This window comes from Culex pipiens, unplaced genomic scaffold, assembly GCF_016801865.2.
Source record: "Culex pipiens pallens isolate TS unplaced genomic scaffold, TS_CPP_V2 Cpp_Un0002, whole genome shotgun sequence".
Lineage (NCBI taxonomy): Eukaryota > Metazoa > Arthropoda > Insecta > Diptera > Culicidae > Culex > Culex pipiens.
Genome location: NW_026292819.1, coordinates 338,787 through 357,395, shown reverse-complemented (window position 1 = coordinate 357,395; position 18,609 = coordinate 338,787). Strand labels below are relative to the sequence as shown.

At 38.7% G+C, this 18,609-nt stretch overlaps 1 protein-coding gene across 2 annotated transcripts in view; it reads right to left on the bottom strand.

Moving 5' to 3' along the window:
- The window catches only part of LOC120417435 (furin-like protease 2), a 128,375-nt gene that overhangs the window by 49,657 nt on the left and 60,109 nt on the right, over positions 1-18,609 (bottom strand). For both annotated transcript variants that reach the window (XM_052711337.1, XM_039579476.2), the window contains exons 4-6: positions 9,374-9,533; positions 856-2,329; positions 605-792 (exon numbers count right to left, since the gene is read on the bottom strand). In XM_052711337.1, coding sequence (XP_052567297.1) covers positions 605-792; positions 856-2,329; positions 9,374-9,533 — 1,822 coding nt within the window. The remainder of the gene's footprint in view (positions 1-604; positions 793-855; positions 2,330-9,373; positions 9,534-18,609) is intronic.

The window sequence follows — 18,609 nt, the reverse complement described above, 5'->3', positions numbered from 1 at the left end:
TAAAAACAATAATGGTAATAAATTACGTGCAGTATTGATAGTTGGAGTTTCTCTGAGCAACGATCAATTTTGGCTTTGCAGCTTTCAAGGGAAATTTTTGATTGATTTTCAGTTAAAACATATGATAAAACAAACCGTAACCAAAATCTGCCAACATCAATGGTAAAAAAAACTCACCATTTTAACTCCCAATAATTGCAACAATTCCGGGTTGAAAAATAATTAACTTCATCCTGTTGAAACGATTCCCCGAATTGCACTCGAAACGTGACACAGACACAACGCAACGTGCCACACACCACCAAGTCGCACTGACCACCAAACCCGAAAAACCACCGGACATGGTCCAAACCGTACAATACTACACGAAATCGGTTCACCACACACCCGGAAGGGGGGGCCTCCAGGATTTTTTCACCCAATTGGATCGCTTAATTATGGCAGCACTCATTTAGTGCAACAGTGCCACCGTCGGGTTTGGCTCTTTCGATTAATTAATATAAATCACAAACACACACGTACAGCGCGCACACACACAACAAAGGGAGTCCAAAAATATGCAAATTGCAATTTACGTCGTCACATAAAAAAAAGAACTACTCACTCTCAAAGTACCCGTCCGGGCAGATCTGCAGGCAGACGGCCAGGTCGGTCACGTACAGGTGCGCCGGGGCACAGGTCAGGCAGCTGTCCTGGCCGGCGCCGGCACAGGTTTCGCACGACTCGTGGCAGGGCCAGCAGACGCCACCCTGGTTGGGGAAGCTGCGGGGCGGACAGCGGCTCACGCAGGTGCTGCAATGGCAGAAAGTTAGCTTTAGTGGTGCCGCTGTAAACAAAAAAAAAAACGGTACTCACTTGTCTAACCGGTAGTGCTTGCAGGCGACACACTGCGTCGGTCCCTTGCCGTAGCAGCCCTGCTGGTCACACTCGGGGTCACAGTCGTGCAGGACCACCAGCTTGTTGTTGGAGTCGGCCATCACGTTCTCGCGCTGTGCCGTCGGGATGTTGTGCCCGTTCAGGGTGGTTACGCTTTTGTCGATGCTGCTGCCGGCCCCGGCGAACACGTACGGGTAGTTCATCGAGTTGGAGTACAGATCCTGGGACTGGTAGTAGTTGCCGCCGTTCAGCGACGGCTGGTTGATGTCGGTTTCGGTGGGAAAAACGAACGGGTTCAGGTTGGAGTACGCACCGGAGCTGCGCTGGCCGTCGCTCTTCAGCCGGATCGGGTTCTGGTCGGTTCCGTAGAAGATGAGCTGCCACTTGGACAGGATGCCGGGCTGGCTGACCCGACGGTGACCTCCGTTGAGGATCTGCAGCGTCCAGCGGCCCTCGGCCTTCTCACCCCAGAAGTGGACGCTCAGGAAGGGCCAATCGTCAAAGTTGGACTTGGTTACGTCACGAGGTCGCTCGAAGAGCAACGTACTGGTGGTTCCCATGGGGGAAGTCAGCAGGATCCGGAGGTTACCTCGCGGGAAGAACCTCAGCGTTATCTTACACTGAACGTGCTCCAAAAAGCGGACTTCGTTCACCGTTCCAGCGCACCCGTTGACGTCCATGTGCGTCTGCAGCGTGTACCCAACCGACCCCTCGATCGGTCGATCTTCGTTGATCTCGCGAGACTTGCAGATGTGCTGCGGAGGCACACTAGTCCACTGTTCAGCCAAACTCACCATCGATCCAGCGTCCATCAATCCGTACCCGAACTTGTGGCTCACTTTCCTCTTGACACCGTTCAGAATCCAGCCAGATTCCTTCTCGAGTGGCTCCGGCCGCGAGGTCAGCACCACCAGGTACTGCATGTCACGCCACGTCAGCGACGGATTCGCCTCCAGCGCTAGCGCAGAGATTCCGGCCGCCAGCGGAGCTGACGCAGACGTCCCGGTATGCTCAACCGTACAGATCCGATCCGGTCGCAGCGACCCGTCCATATCGACGGTCGCCACGCTCTTGTCGTGACCGGGCGTTCCCGAGCTGTACGTTGTGGCGAGCGTCGACGAGCACTCCTCCAGGTACCACGGTTTGTAGCCGCCCTGGGTCGCGCTCGAGATCGACAGCGTAAAGATCGAGTTGGTGTAGCCGTCGCAGTTGCAGCTGTCCGTGTACCGGCCCCCGTTGCCGGACGCCCAGATGAAGATCGATCCCTTGCCCTGGCGGCCGCTCGTTACGCCGAAGATGAAGGCGCGCCGCGCCAACGGGCCCGGTCCGTCCACCGTGGAACCGTCGTCCTCGGGACCCCACGATGCGCTGTAGATGTGGATGTGGTCCGGGTTCAAGCCGAGGGCTTTCGCTTCGACGGCGTCGTTCACCGTGCCGTCCAGCATGCGGACTCCTGCGGGGGGAGAGAGGGGGGAAAGTTGAGTTTGATGGGCTGTTAAACGTGACTACAGAGGGTGTCAAAAAATTGTCGTCGTCGTGCTATCTTGTCGCACCCGCCATTTTGACGTTCCAAGAAAAACGCGTTTTAATGTTTGACCTTGAATAAACAAAAACGAAAGCACGCAATGTAAACAATAACAAACACGTTTCGTTTGGCTAGCTATTATGTGCATTGTACCAAAGTTTGATTGAAGTTGGTTGCTGGAGTCCCGAGTAATAATTACAAATGTTTACGGTGGTCTAACTTGTACGCGCGTCAAACGCGTTCTGACCTGAAATCCAATTAACACGACGGCGATGAAATGTTCAGTCTTTTTTCAGAACTTAACGTAAAGAGACTCCCACTTTAGGCCCCGGATTAAATAAGAATTATATGTTTAGAGTCAAATTAATTCTTTTTAAAGAACCACAATCGTAGTCAACAAACCCACCCAAAGATTGTGACGGCACACCGACTTCAGCTTTCATGGATTTGTCAATTTTCAGAGTTAGAGTCAGAGTTCTCCAAAAATGACTCCGTTTTCCTGAAATAAGTCAACTTTTTAAAAGTCAGGGTTCAAATTGGAGTCGGATTTCTTTTCTAGCCCAACTCCAATGTCGGCTTTCTAGCTCTCCAAAAAGAACTGACTCAAAACGAGCTGACTTCGACTCCGGCTCCAGCTTCTCAGAATTTGCTAACTCCGACCTCAACTCTGACTCCGGGTCCTCGAAAAGACCCAACTCCACCGACTCCAACTCCGGCACCGACTCCGACTTCACAGCTGTTGGTGAGTAAAGTCATGTTAAGGAGTTTAAGTCACTTACTAAGAATTCAACTTATTTCTCAACAACTTTCCAGGAAGCTGTAGTAGAGTGGGAATTAAAGTTGGTAGGATTGAGCCATTTGGGTCACCGGAGTTGGATTTTGAAAATCTTGAGAATTTAGTGCGAAAGTCATCAAGATTTAGCAAAATGTGTACAAATGACTGACTTTGTTAGAGCTTGTAGAGTCGAGTCATTTTGAGAGCTGGAAGCGGAGATGAACTCTGCAAATCTTGAGAATTTAATGTGGAAGTCATCAAGATTTGGCAAAATTGATGTTAAATGATCGATAGGAGTTAGAGTTGGAGTTGGAATAACATTCTTAGTTTATAAAGACGATTAATTTTGAGTGCCAATATCGGAGTTGGATTCTGCAAATCTTGAGAATTCAGTGTGAAAATTTTCAAGATTGTATTTGTAAAATGGTTGAAGGGTTGAAGAACCCTTTCAGATTCCGTACAAACCCTTTGAAGCCAAGTCCATACATTCTTAGTTTATGAAAACGATTCATTTTGTGAGCTGCAATCGAAGTGGAATTCTGCAAATCTTGAGATTTTGGAGTGAAAATAATCAAGATTTAGCAAAATTTGTTGAATGGTTGACAACTTTAAGGAGTCAGAGTTTGAACGTTTTGAGATCCCGGACAAATACTTTAACCCTTTCAGACCTGAATTTTTTAAAAATATGTTTTTTAGTTAATGATGGGAAAATAATTCTTTTGACCATACGCAAATTACAGACTAATTTTGGTATTTTCGATATTTGGATCATATATGACCCATCAGACCCGAAAGGGTTAACGTGAAGACTTCCATCATTGTCATGATTTTTCGTTCAAAGATATAAATTTTGCGTCGCTTTCAATATTTGGACAAAATTCCTTCAACAAGTTGTTTAGAATAGTGCTCTAAACATGCTGATTCCTTTTGGTAACGATTATCCTATTCCTTGTAAAGTTATGGAAATCGTCATTAATCAATGATTGCCAACTAGGACGTCAATGACTGTGCCACAAAATTATATAAATTTTGAAGCACAATTGATTTAGATCAAAAATTCCTTCAGTGGCTTCAAGAAGGCAACAACCGGCACACGCTGATTCCTTTTGGTGCTGAAATTCGTTAAATTGAATTTTATACAGAATATTTTATAGTGATGATCAATTTTCTTCGAAAATGATCAACGGCTTCACCTTAAAGCTAGAGTTGGATTTGGTTTCTATAAAACAGCTTTGTATGGATGTCGGAGTCGGATTGACATTTGAAATTTGTCTAGTCGAGTTATTTTGACAACTAAAATCGGAGTTGTACTCTACAAATCTTAAACATTGAGAGTGAAAGTCATCAAGATTTTGCAAAACTTGTGAAGAGACCATCCATAAACCACGGGGACACCTAGGGGCGGGGTCAGCGATTGTTCACGCTCCATACAAAAAATATTTGTTATGTATGGAAATTGTTCACCCAAGGGGGGGTGGGGGGAGTCAAAGTTTGAACCCACTAGGATCCCGGACAAATCTTTTAAAACTGGAGTTTGAATCGGATTTTTTGAAACAGTTTTGTATGGAGATCGGAGTTAAAATGTCATTCTTCGTTTGTGAAGTCAAATTATTTTGAGAGCCAATGTTGGAGTTGGATTCTGCAAATCTTGATAATTCTGTCCGTAAATCATCAAGAATTAAATATTATTTGAGAAATGGTTGACAGCTGAGCAGTTCTCTAGGATTTCGGTCATTCGATTTTTTTTGTATTTTTTAATCCGACTGAAACTTTTTTGGTGCCTTCGGTATGCCCAAAGAAGCCATTTTGCATCATTAGTTTGTCCATATAATTTTCCATACAAATTCGGCAGCTGTCCATACAAAAATGATGTATGAAAATTCAAAAATCTGTATCTTTTGAAGGAATTTTTTGATCGATTTGGTGTCTTCGGCAAAGTTGTAGGTATGGATACGGACTACACTGGAAAAAAATAATACATGGTAAAAAAAATTTGGTGATTTTTTTATTTAACTTTTTATCACTAAAACTTGATTTACAAAAAAACACTATTTTTAATTTTTTTTATTTTTTGATATGTTTTAGAAGACATAAAATGCCAACTTTTCAGAAATTTCCAGGTTGTGCAAAAAATCACTGACCGAGTTATGAATTTTTTAATCAATACTGATTTTTTCAAAAAATCGAAATTTTGGTCGTAAAAATTTTTCAACTTCATTTTTCGATGTAAAATCAAATTTGCAATCAAAAAGTACTTTACTGAAATTTTGATAAAGTGCACCGTTTTCAAGTTATAGCCATATTTAAGTGACTTTTTTGAAAATAGTCGCAGTTTTTCATTTTTTAAAATTAGTGCACATGTTTGCCCAGTTTTGAAAAAAATATTTTTGAAAAGCTGAGAAAATTCTCTATATTTTGCTTATTCGGACTATGTTGATACGACCTTTAGTTGCTGAGATATTGCAATGCAAAGGTTTAAAAACAGGAAAATTGATGTTTTCTAAGTTTCACCCAAACAACCCACCATTTTCTATCGTCAATATCTCAGCAACTAATGGTCCGATTTTCAATGTTAATATATGAAACATTTGTGAAATTTTCCGATCTCTTCGAAAAAAATATTTTTGGAATTTTCAAATCAAGACTAACATTTCACAAAGGCCAAACATTCAATATTACGCCCTTTTAAAATGTTTGTCTTGCTTTGAAAATTCCAAAAATATTTTTTTCGAAAAGATCGGAAAATTTCACAATTGTTTCATATATTAACATTGAAAATCGGACCATTAGTTGCTGAGATATTGACGATAGAAAATGGTGGGTTGTTTGGGTGAAACTTAGAAAACATCAATTTTCCTGTTTTTAAACCTTTGCATTGCAATATCTCAGCAACTAAAGGTCGTATCAACATAGTCCGAATAAGCAAAATATAGAGAATTTTCTCAGCTTTTCAAAAATATTTTTTTCAAAACTGGGCAAACATGTGCACTAATTTAAAAAAATGAAAAACTGCGACTATTTTCAAAAAAGTCACTTAAATATGGCTATAACTTGAAAACGGTGCACTTTATCAAAATTTTAGTAAAGTACTTTTTGATTGCAAATTTGATTTTACATCGAAAAATGAAGTTGAAAAATTTTTACGACCAAAATTTCGATTTTTTGAAAAAATCAGTATTGATTAAAAAATTCATAACTCGGTCAGTGATTTTTTGCACAACCTGGAAATTTCTGAAAAGTTGGCATTTTATGTCTTCTAAAACATATCAAAAAATAAAAAAAATTAAAAATAGTGTTTTTTTGTAAATCAAGTTTTAGTGATAAAAAGTTAAATAAAAAAAATCACCAAATTTTTTTTTACCGTGTATTATTTTTTCCAGTGTAGTCCGTATCCATACCTACAACTTTGCCGAAGACACCAAATCGATCAAAAAATTCCTTCAAAAGATACAGATTTTTGAATTTTCATACATCATTTTTGTATGGACAGCTGCCGAATTTGTATGGAAAATTATATGGACAAACTAATGATGCAAAATGGCTTCTTTGGGCATACCGAAGGCACCAAAAAAGTTTCAGCCGGATTAAAAAATACAAAAATTAAAATTGAAGAAAAAAGACCGATTTCGTAGAGAATTGCTCAGCTTTGAGGAGTCACAGTTTGAACCCTCTGAGATCCCGGACAGGTGTTTAAAAGCAAGAGCTGAAGTTGGTTTTTAAACAACTTTTGTATGAAATTCGGTGTTGGAATCACATTCGAAGTTGGTAGTCGAGGTTGGAGTCGAGCCACTTTGAGAGTAGGAATAAAACATTCTGAGATTGATTCTAAGAGGAGCTGGATATGTAGTTGGAGTTGGATTCTGGAAATTATATTTTGTGGGTTTTCATAATTTTGGAATGTTTTCAAACTGTATATTATTTTGTTTGTAATTTTATAATGTATTGCTTTATTGGATACGACAACTTGTAGTGTGTCCTTTCCGTAATGGCAAGTCAAATCAAGGTTATGTTACATAAACATGTAAGCATGGTTTTTGAACACCTGAGATGTTCTAGGTCATCCGGAAATTCCGGTTATCTTGTGCAAGAGGCTTTCCAACGAAGCAAGAAGACACATGAAGAGATCAAGATACCCAGACGGCTTCAGTGAGTAACAACTTCTTGGGATTTTCTGGACTCCCTGGGGTTAAGATCTTTGAGTCTACCACCGTAACAAGCAAAATGTTTTGATTTTTGACCACGGATCATACTTGCATAGCTTCAGTGAGTATGTTATACTACTCTGCTGTAATGATCGACAGCGTTGAAGCATCAGAGTTGGAACCCATTGAGATCCCGGACAAATGCTTTAAAGCCAGAGCTAGAGTTGGATTCTTGAAAACAGTTTTGTATGAACGTCGGTAATGGAAAGACGTTTGAAGGTTGACGTTTGTAGATTCGAGTCATTCCGGAGTCGGATTCTGCAAAACTTTAGATTTCAGTTTTCATTGATAGTGTGAAATAATTTAGTTAAATTTTCGAATGTTACTTGCAGTTTGGTGGAATCAGAGTTGAAACTTTTATGTTTAGAGTCAGCAGTCGGCGTTGGAGTTGGATTCGGCAAATCTCTCATCTGTATTGAAATCATCAAAATTCAATTGGTAGAGTTTCAGAAAAATCCTCAAAAGCTGCTTCGGATTATTTAAACAACTCTGTATGGACATTGTAGTTGGGAAGAGATTCGTAAGTCGAGAGTTTGATTCCGAAAATCATTAGAACCAGATGATACCAGATCATCCTTAATCGATCAACGTGAGGAAGGTGCTTTCACATGTTTTCGCAAGTCATCATCCGTTACGGACCATCTCTCAACAAGCGTCGTGTGCGTAGCTTGCCGTCCATTGTGTGTGAGGAGGGATCGAACAATTTTCAACAATGCAAGAGAGAGAGAGAGGAAAAAAAAGCTCAAAGTCATCAAACTGCCACGCTACCCCATCATATTCAAGCCCCAAATTCTGTTAGTCGACAACGCATCAAGCTGGATGTCGTCACACGCAGACACACTTATCTTTTGGATTACAGTGAAACCCTGCAAGTTTGACAAAGCGGGTTTCGGTTGTAAAATATTACATAAGATAGCAGAAATGGTGCTCAGATAACGAGTTAACCCTGTAGAACGGAGGGAAAAATCCGATGTAATCCTGGACACAGACTTCCATGAACCGTTGAAGCATCACACCAGGGGAAAAAAAAATCTCCGACTTTGCAATATACACACAATGATGGAAACATGCGGATCAATGATGGATGTGATGGGATTTGGGGTGGGTTTCCCCCAACCTTCAACTCCAACTCGCCATTTTCTCGCGCTATTGTAGGACGAAAATATCCCTTTTCAGTTCTGTTTCTGGGAAACTAGGGCTGATGAACCGGATGATGACGGGGCGGCGAAGGTATCGATGACCGGCGTGGGATGAAAACAGATTTTGAGGGAGGGGAAGAAGGCAGGGCATGATTTGATAAGGGACTTCTCCCGGTTGAGCTGCTGCTATTCATAGTGCCGGGATCAATGGGCGAAATTTTGACGGTTTGCAAATCAGGTGAATCCAGAGTAATGAGCCTGATTGAAAGGATTCGGATCGCTGGCGGGTGTGAGCTCGTTAGCGAACTGTAGGTGGCGTGATTTGGTAGAGCTTCCTGTTTTTATTTGCGAATTCAATTTGGTTCATTTCTCATGGATCAGACAAAAATAATTTCAGAAAATCTTTTGGAAATAATTGACATGTACGGACAATATGAAAATTACCAATTAATCATGCGCCATGGAAAACCCAATCAATCGAACGCGATTTTTATCCTGCTGAGGACAGTTTATATTTTCATTTGAATTCAACTTAAATTATTTCACACACGATAAGCCCCGATAGAGCGCACCATTGTAAATACCCGCCCACACACTGCAAAGAGATAATCCCCCGCAACCCTGACTGGGACTCACTGACGGCTGATGGCTTTTCAACCGCGGACATTTCCACCCAAATGGGAAGCCATTCAGAAAGGCTCTCACTGGCCATAATTCCACGGCCCATCACATCCAATCCCGCGGCTCACTGAATCGATTTGTCATTTATGGGCATCGCCATCGTCCGCGGAATCAATTAATCATTAGCGAAAAAAGAAAAGCCCGTTGCAATCCGCAGAATCCGCGGTCTTCTTACCTCCGATGCTGGCGTTGTACGCCACCCCGACGCCGCAGTAATTGTTGAAGGCCACCGCGGCCACCTCGCCGGCGCAGCGCGTCCCGTGCTTGTTGTCGCCGTTGTCCCGCGGCATCGGGTCCGAGTCGTTGCCGTTGATGTCGTAGGACGCGTCGGGGTCCTGCGGGAGGAGAAAAAAAGGGTTTGGTGGAAATTATTTATTTTTATTTTTTTATTTTTGTTGCTATGGTATTTGTTATTTTTGTAATTTGATGAATCCGAATGATAATTTTTAATTTCAAAATAAAAGCAAACCGTCACGAATTGCATAAAAAAGTGCGTTGACACAGACATAACCGTCATCTATCTATTTTATGTGACCGTTGACTAAAATCTTTGACAGCAATTCGTGCTAACTTGTCGTACGTACATTCTTTTTACCTTCACAGATCTTCAAAAGTCGATTTCAATCCTAAATTATTGTTGTCACTTTACATATGAAAGTAGTTTCAATCTTGTCGTGCTATCTTGTCACCAGACGTGCATCGGCACTCAATAGCACTTGACAGTTTTTCTAAGGCCATGGCTTGGAAAAGGCACCATATCAATTTGTTTTGTGCCTAAAGTATGTTTTTGTCAGTGCACTGTGAGGTTCTGAACGACCGAAACCTTTTTCTTCACTTATTCGCTAGTTTTAGTGATGAAGTGCTATTTGAGTGCTAAATAGCACATTTAGCACTTGAAATTTTTGTGATATTCAAATCACTATTAATTTTTTGCTAATTCAAATTGCATAGTGAACAACGATTACACAGTTCAACAAAAAATCAAATGTTTATTGTCTCTGAGACGAGAATATGTGAACCTAGTAGATTTTTGCCTGCTGAATCCGAATCCGGGTCCAGAATTGCTCCAAATGGTCCCAATTTTGAGATACACCCGTTTGAAATGTTAGTTTAGGCCAAAATTAGCAACTTTGTTGACTATTTTACAAAAGAACTATTGAATAAACAAATAAACCAATACATGTATCTTAAAGTTCACGTTCTCCTCTTTCTGAAACACCCCTGGTTTTTAAAATTTGATTGTTTCTACGCATATTTATAGCCATTTTTTTTTTGAAAATTGATGTAAGTGCGACAATTGGCCAAAGGGATTTCAGGTTAGAGTGCGTTTGACGCACGTACAAATTAGACTACCGTAAACATTTGTAATTATAACTCGGGATTCCAGCAACCAACTTCAACCAAACTTCGGGACAATGCACAGAATGGTTAGTTAAACAAAACGTGTTTGTTATTGTTTACATTGCGTGCTCTAATTTTGTTTATTCAATGTTAAACACATTTTTCTCGGAACGTCGAAATTGCAGGTGCGACAAGATAGCACGATGACGACGAATTGCAGAATTTTTTTCCAACAAACTTCAAAATTTCCATGAAAATGTAAGTCTAATGAACTGAAAACAATCTTAAATGCATTTTTCTACATTGATAATCTTGTCTAGCATGTTTGGGCTTGTTTAAAAATGTTTAGAACTTTTATAAAATTCCAATGCAAAAAAATATTTTTCGCAAAAAAAATAAAATTTTCCTCAATACTTAGAAATTTTGAGAACTAATGATGGCAAAACAACTGGGCAGGTATAGATATATAATGCATTTTAAAACACTTTTTTGATTGAAATGTTGAAACCGTGACGTTATTTAAATTTTTATACTTTTTAATTTTTTTGCCCCCCCTCCTCGACTTTAGTCAGAGTCGAGGGAAATAAATTTGTAAAAAAAAATTGCAACGGCCTTACAGTAAAAACCGAACATCTTTCTGCCACCAACATTTCCTACTCTCCTACGAGTCAAAAGTTTGAGAGTTTTATGCACTACAAGATTATGGTATTTATTTTTTTAACAATAGATTTTTCTCGAAAGTTTTTTTTTTGTAATTTTCCTTTTCATGCAAAATCCATTGTTAGAATATCCAAATACATCAAAATGAAATGAAATGAAAGAATAGAATTGAAATTTAAAAAAAAAATGATGATTATTCCTGTTAATCCTTTACCGTCTTATTTTTTTCTAGAAAGTTTATATTTTTCCCGTATTCAGGAGGTCATTTTGAGCAACTTTTGCTCAATGAAAAACTTCACTTTTTTTTTGTTTTTCTAGTTTCATTTCTGGAGTTTTGTTTTTTTTTAAAAGGTCGAATTAACCTTATATTCAGTTTTTCTTTTTGTGTGTTTTATTTAATACCCCTGATTCAAGGTGATTCCAAAAATACCCAAAAAGCAAACACTGTAATTTTGTTTTTTTGGCCCTTTTAAAAAATATCCAGATATTTAGTATTGATATTCATTTATTAATTATTTATTTATTCATTCATTTTTTGTTAAGTTTACCTTTGTTTATGAAGTTATGTGGCTTATACAATATCTTTTGTCTATTTAATTTGCACATGTATTCACAGCCACTTTTTCAATTTTTCGCATGATTGGTTGTAATTTTTTTTGACGAATTTTTAGAAGCCAGCTGGCGAGATTGAGTTGTAGAGTGTTAAAAAAATAAAAATAAACTCTTCTCTACAAAAAAATGGTCTTAAATGATATCATTCAAAACTGCATCATTTTTTGTAGTATTTGAGAGTATAATATTTGGTCTTATCTTAGGTACTTTTTTTCTTCAAAAGTGGTACCATGGAAGTCTTTTTGAATGAAAGAAATATTTCATAAATATTAATTCTTTTATACACAGTTTTTTTTATGATGGTATGTTACAAAGATGAAATGATTAAATAGTTATTTTTTCATACTGATCGATTAAATAGAACCAGGAACCGTGGTCGGACGGGGAAGTAAATGTTGGCCCTGGTCTAACCGTCGTTAGGTCTCAGTCCAGGTGTAGGAGTCGTCTTCCTGGGTCTGCCTCGGTAAAGTCGCTGGTAGGCAGTTGGACTCACAATCCAAAGGTCGTCAGTTCAAATCCCGGGGTGGATGGAAGCTTAGGTGTAAAAAGAGGTTTGCAATTGCTTCAAGAATCATGCCGTCGGACACCTAGTTTTGAGTAGGAATCTTGCAATTGAGAACGCGAAGGCAATGCTGTAGAGTGAATAATTTGATTTGATTTTTCGTTTTTTTAATAAACGTATTTTTAATTTGAAAACAACTGACTCCACCAAATCTGACTCTAACTTTGGCTTCTGAAACACTGCATGCAATAAAGGAAATTTTGAAAACCGCCGAATCTCCCACAAGTTATTAACGATATTCTTCTCAAAGCTATTTTCCGGAACTCGCAATTAATTCAATAGACCGCGCGGGGAACACGTGGGAACGTTTTCCGCTGTTGGCTTTTTGCTTGAAACCTTGCCAGAACGTGAAAAGGGGGAAATCTCCCAAACAACACGCCGCCGCATCGTCAGATTTACTTCATTACCATTACCATCTTGAGGGGAAAAAGGAGGGGCTTTACTTGGGGAAGAATGCCGAATAGTGGTTGCGATCTTCTTCAGGTAGGGTGGCCATCGTTCGGTTTGAAATATTCTAAAGCTGAAGGACTTCGCTCAGCCCTATTCCGGGTTCCAAATCCAGGCCATCATCATCATTCCGCTGGGGTATGACGTCGTCGTCGTCGTTGTCCGGAATAAATTTAGACGCTCGGTACCACCGAAAAATTTGCATATAATGTGTACAAGGCCGGAAAATTGCCTTCGCTCCGTCATGTGGTTGATCCCATCGTTCATCGTCCCTGCTGGTCTCCGCATGTTCTGGAGTTAAACCCCGGGTTGGATAACAGCAGCCAAGCAACGGGGCTTTGTATGGCGGAGGAGGTCGTCAACACAAATTGGTGGGGTTATCGGTGGAAAATTGGCGACTTGCAGCATCGGATACTTCCGGCTGGTGAGGCGCACGAGTACAGGGCTTCAAGACGAAGACGTGTCGTCGCCATTTGGGTGGATTTCGTATACTCGGGGCCTGTTTGTCGGGGTTATGTCCCCGGAGAGTAATCCGACTGAGACACGCTCTTCAAAGCTTGTTATAGGGTGTTTCAAAAATATCAACAAGACACTCTCAAAAATGCAAAAAAAAACTTCTACGTAAACTTGTTGAACCATAAACATTGCTAACAAATTTGACATTTTCACCAAGGCTTGAAGGTGGCCTTCCAACATACTCACCTCAAAACTGGATCCGGTCTTCTTCGTCTGGTAAACTTCCGATACACGGCTGTCCCGTCCAGGGATCCTTCTGCCAGTCCCATCAGAGAACAACCGTTTGGCTTCCTCCATCGACCAATGCCAACGTCGGAGGTCGGTCGTTCTGGGACCGTGCACCAGCTGGCACATTTGGCCACCCCCCCACACTCCAAGTAGTGGGGAGACCTTTCGACAAAACCCGACCGACCCCATAATTATGAAAATTAATAGCTCTTTGGTGGATAATATTTGCTTAATTATTGATCAACGGGTCGGACTCGACTCGACTTGTGGGGCCGAAAGATGAAAGCTTCCGTAGGAATGTGTGTGTGTGTGTGTGTGTGTGAGCAAAACCCACACGTTTAAGTGGATTTAAGGATTTCCGGGATATTTAGACGGGGCGGTGCCACACGTACCGAGTCTCGTACAAGTGGCTGCTAATTTGCGCAATTAGTTTCGATGGGATTTTTCGAGTGCTGATGGTGAGGATTGACCGCAGCAACATGGCACTTGGGAGTGGCCCCCTGGATTATGATATGGCCGAGTGCAGCAGCAGCAACCTGGCCAATCAGTGGGAACCGGCCTGTGGTTTGGTTTATGAAAACCACAACCGCCCGCCTGGGTTTGAGGTTTTTCGGGTTAGAAGAAAGATTAATGAGCGGTCGTTTGACGGTGGATTGAGGTGGTGATTAGCATTTTGTGGGGGTGAAATGAAGTCGTATTTTCTTAGGTAATTGCAGCACTTTGGGGTGAATTTATTTTCACCGGGATTATGAACACTAAAATCCGTAGGTGGTCAGAAAACCTAAGTTACGTTGGGAAGCTTTAAGCCAATGATTACCAAACGATTTTAGACTAGGCCTTACCTTCCTTACTTCAGCGGTGGGCCCATTGGGGGCCACGGCCTTTCCACTTTAAGAAACACTGCACATGATGAGATGCCCTGAATCCTGAACATTTTCTTTAATCAATACTAAAATTTCAAGAGGGCGTAATATTGAATGTTTAGCCTTTTTGTGATGTTTGTCTTGATTTAAAAAAAAATTCGAAAAGATCAGAAAATTTTACGAATGTTTAATATTTTAACATTGAAAATCAGACCATTAGTTGCTAAGATATTGACATTAGAAAATGGTGGGTTTTTAGTGAGACTTAGAAAACATCAATTTTCCTAATTTTAAAGCTTTGAATGGCAATATCTAGCAACTAAGGGTCATATCAACAAAGTTCAAAAGAGCAAAATATAGAGCTTTCCAAAAAAATTTTTTTAGGTGGCCGAAAATGTGCACTAATTATAAAAAAAACTGCGACTATTTTCAAAAAAGTTACCTAAAAATGGCTATGACTTGAAAACGGTGCACTTTATCAAAATTTCATTAAAGTACTTTTTGATTGCAAATTCGATTTACATCGAAAATTGAAGTTGAAAAATGTTGCGACTAATATTCCGATTTTTTGAAAAAAATTGTACTGATTTATAAATTCATAACTCGGTCAAAGATTTTTTGCACAACCTGAAAATTTCAGAAAAATTGGCATTTGATGTCCCCTAAAACATAAATAAAAATAGTGTTTTTTTATGACAAAAAGTTCAATTAAAAATATATTTTTTTAAATACATTGTATAATTTTTTCAGTGTAGTTCTTATCCACACGGAGAGACTGTGTCCAGTAATTTTAACAATTAAAATTGTTGATTTTACTTTGGTAAATTTTAACAAAAACGTACTTGTCACTGCCAATTTTCAGTTAAATTAACCAAAATTCAGTATTATTTTAATAACCTGTTTGTTGAAAATGCTTAAGGCAAAAAGCTAACAGATTTCCCGAACTCGAATGAACGTGCTTGACTGTTAGCTTTGGTTTTAGGAAAACTTGGGTTTGTTTACGTCTGTCATTTGAAGTCAGGATTCGAACGAGAGCGGTCGATTTGTTGAGTTTGTGTTGTTAATTATGAAGTGAGAGGATGTGAAAGGTGAAAATTACACTATTTGGCTAATGTTGAAGTGGCAAATCAAAGTGTTGCAACTGAGGAGGTGGAATTGGTGAGTAGGTTTGTTGATGATTTCTTTGCAGGTGATAATCTATGAAGAGCAAGAGGACGACCTTCACCATGAGGACTTCTAATGCGAGTGAGTTGAACACGTTATAATAATGTTTGATAGAAAGAGAGGGCAGTAGTAGGGAGATGCGGGCCAACTCTTAACGGATAGAGCAACCCGGGTAAATTTAACAAAATGTTGGTTAATCCAAGTAAGTATGGGTTTATTTTTGCACAATAATTTATCTTATATGATCTTGTATGAAGTGTGGGAGTTCCGAGTCGGAATTGGAGAGTAGCAGCCCAAGACCGAGTTCAGTGGCAGCGCATCTGGAGACAGCTCATGACCCGGAGGTTGTACGAGCAGTAAAAGTAAAGTAAGTAAGATTCTTATTAGAAAACTGAATCTTAATGAACCGTTTTTTTTCAGAATCATCAATTGAAAAAAAAAAACATACAAATGCGTACACATGACAACATAAAAAATAGAGACGAAGTAAAATATCAAAAAATAAAAACATATAAAATATATACAAAAGAAGATAATTGTTATCTTGAAAGTTTTGTTGCAATACGACTGCTCAATAAACTGGTAAGTTAAACTAAAAATATTTTTTTTCAGGAATCGGAGTACGTTGAATAAATTGAAACAAATGCAGTGAAAGTGTGTTGCCAAAAGTAGTTGTTAAATAAGAGCAAGCTTGATAAGTAGCATTATTGATATTTCTTCTTTCCTCATTATAATTACATTTATTTACGTTCCTTTTTCCAGTTTCTAGCCGAAATTAAGAATTTTTTATTAAATTACTAATAAATTTCTCATGTCTATTTGCAGCAAAAGGTTCACTTTGGTGAAAATTGTGTGTCTCACCACAAGAAAAATAACAAAACCTTAGACCGTTGTAGATGATGATGACTTATCGGATGATTTCACAGTGATGGTATGGTGAATACAACACTTAATTTTATACAACATAGTAAAAATATAAGCTTAAAACTTGGTGATAATTTTGCTGGTTTCTTTTTTTAAGGAATTCACGAGATATTTGTAATATGCTTTTTTATTTTTTTTTTTAAATTAATGCAACGTTATTTTTTAAAACATTAGTCAAACTTTACATGTTTTGTAACAACAATTAAAAAAAGTTTTGTTTTGATGCTTTTTAATAGTAATTTATCAACTTAATCAAAAAAAAAATCAAATTAGTACAAATCGTTAAATTTTTAGGCAGAATAAATGCGAAAACAAAAACACTCAGCATCAATTTGTGAGGCATTATTACAAAATTAACTGCAAATTTAATAAAAATATTGATAACAATAGCTAATTATTGACTACATGGACGAATATTTTTTTGTTACATTAGTTAAAATATAGCTAGAAATTCGGACCAGCCTATTTAGTTAGATAATTAAAGAAAATATTTATCAACACTTACATATATAAATTATGTCTAACTAAGAAATGTTTTGTTTTAAAACACTAATAATTTGCTGCGGTTGATACAACGAAAAAATTGATGAAAAATAGTTGAAAAATATGGCTGGACCGGGAATATTCCACAATATTTCAGCTGAAAAAAAAATAGTTAATTTTCTGAAAAAATATTCTAGCAGTCAATTGCTAGAATTTTTTCGGCCATTTAACCAACAAAAATGGTAATTTCAACAATTTTTTTAGTAAATTCTAGTTACTGGTGGACAGCAATTTCGGGTTAACAAAATCAACAATCGATTGTTGAATAAAGCTGTTTAAAAAGTTAACCCATACTTTCAGTTAAATTAACCAAGATTTTCTTAGATTTGCCCCTGCCGGTTTCTCCGTGTATACCTACAACTTTGCCGAAGACACCAAATCGATCAAAAAATACCTTCAAAAGATACATGGAAAAAAATAATCATTTTACATGAGGTTAAATTAATCCTTTTATCAAAATTTCTTTTTTTTTTTGTATTTTCCAGCATTGCGATCCGTTTCCACTGTTGTTGCTTCTTGTATCAGGCAGAGGAACCTCGAAGTTTTCGCAACATTTTGGATGGGTGTAATTTGCATTCGATTAAAATTGAACTTTATTAGGTGCTGCTGGTATGTACGAACAAGGGGTTTACCGAATGAGACAGGGGGCGTTTATGAACGAGGGATCGTTTCCCGCACTGAATGGAGAGGGATTTTCGGTTAGAGTGAGGGTAATTGCTACGGTTGCGGGATTTGGCGAGGTTTACCAAAATGCTATAAATTTGGAACGATTTTGACTTTAAGGGTAGAAGCGGGTGAGGTGGAAGTAATGTGGATTCTGTTACTGAGAGGTAGAAATGAAAATACTCTCATAAGGATTACATTGTAGCAAAAAGTAAAAACTGCTTGAATGGAAGTGTTCGATTGGACTCAAGTCATGGTTATGAAAAGTCTTTGTTACTTGAGCAAATTTAATTAAAATAACAATGGTTAAATGAAAACAAAAGCAACAGCCATGAATGAGGCAAACTTGGACAAAAGCAGCTAATTGATACAACTTGTACCAATCATAACCGAAAACTGTTTGACGATTTAATTATTTTGTTTTAGCTGGATGAAAAACGTTACATTTTTATGCACAAAGTTTGCTCAAAAGGCCTTGTGATTTTTTGATGCTGTCTGTTTGATAGTATGAAAGTAATTCCAATTAATCTTGATAATTAAAATAGGGAAACATTTAATTACTGAATATCGTTAATATTGTTACTTGAATTTGGGAATTGTAAGCACTTGTTTCCAATGGTTTAAATTGCACACTACTGAAGCTACGAAATAAATACAAAACAAATTTAAAAAATCCATTGAAAGGTGTAAGAAAAGACCATTCCAAAACAATTCAACTACTTCATTATCCCTCCTTGCCGGCTCGTTTACCATCTGAAAGAGCAGGAGTGATGACACTTACTTTCCTTTTTAAAACCCACAAATCGTTCACAAGAGTGAATAAAAAGGACCCTCTTCTCATGCCTTCCTTCTGTGGAAAAATGCATCCACCTTGGTTCGACTTAAGTT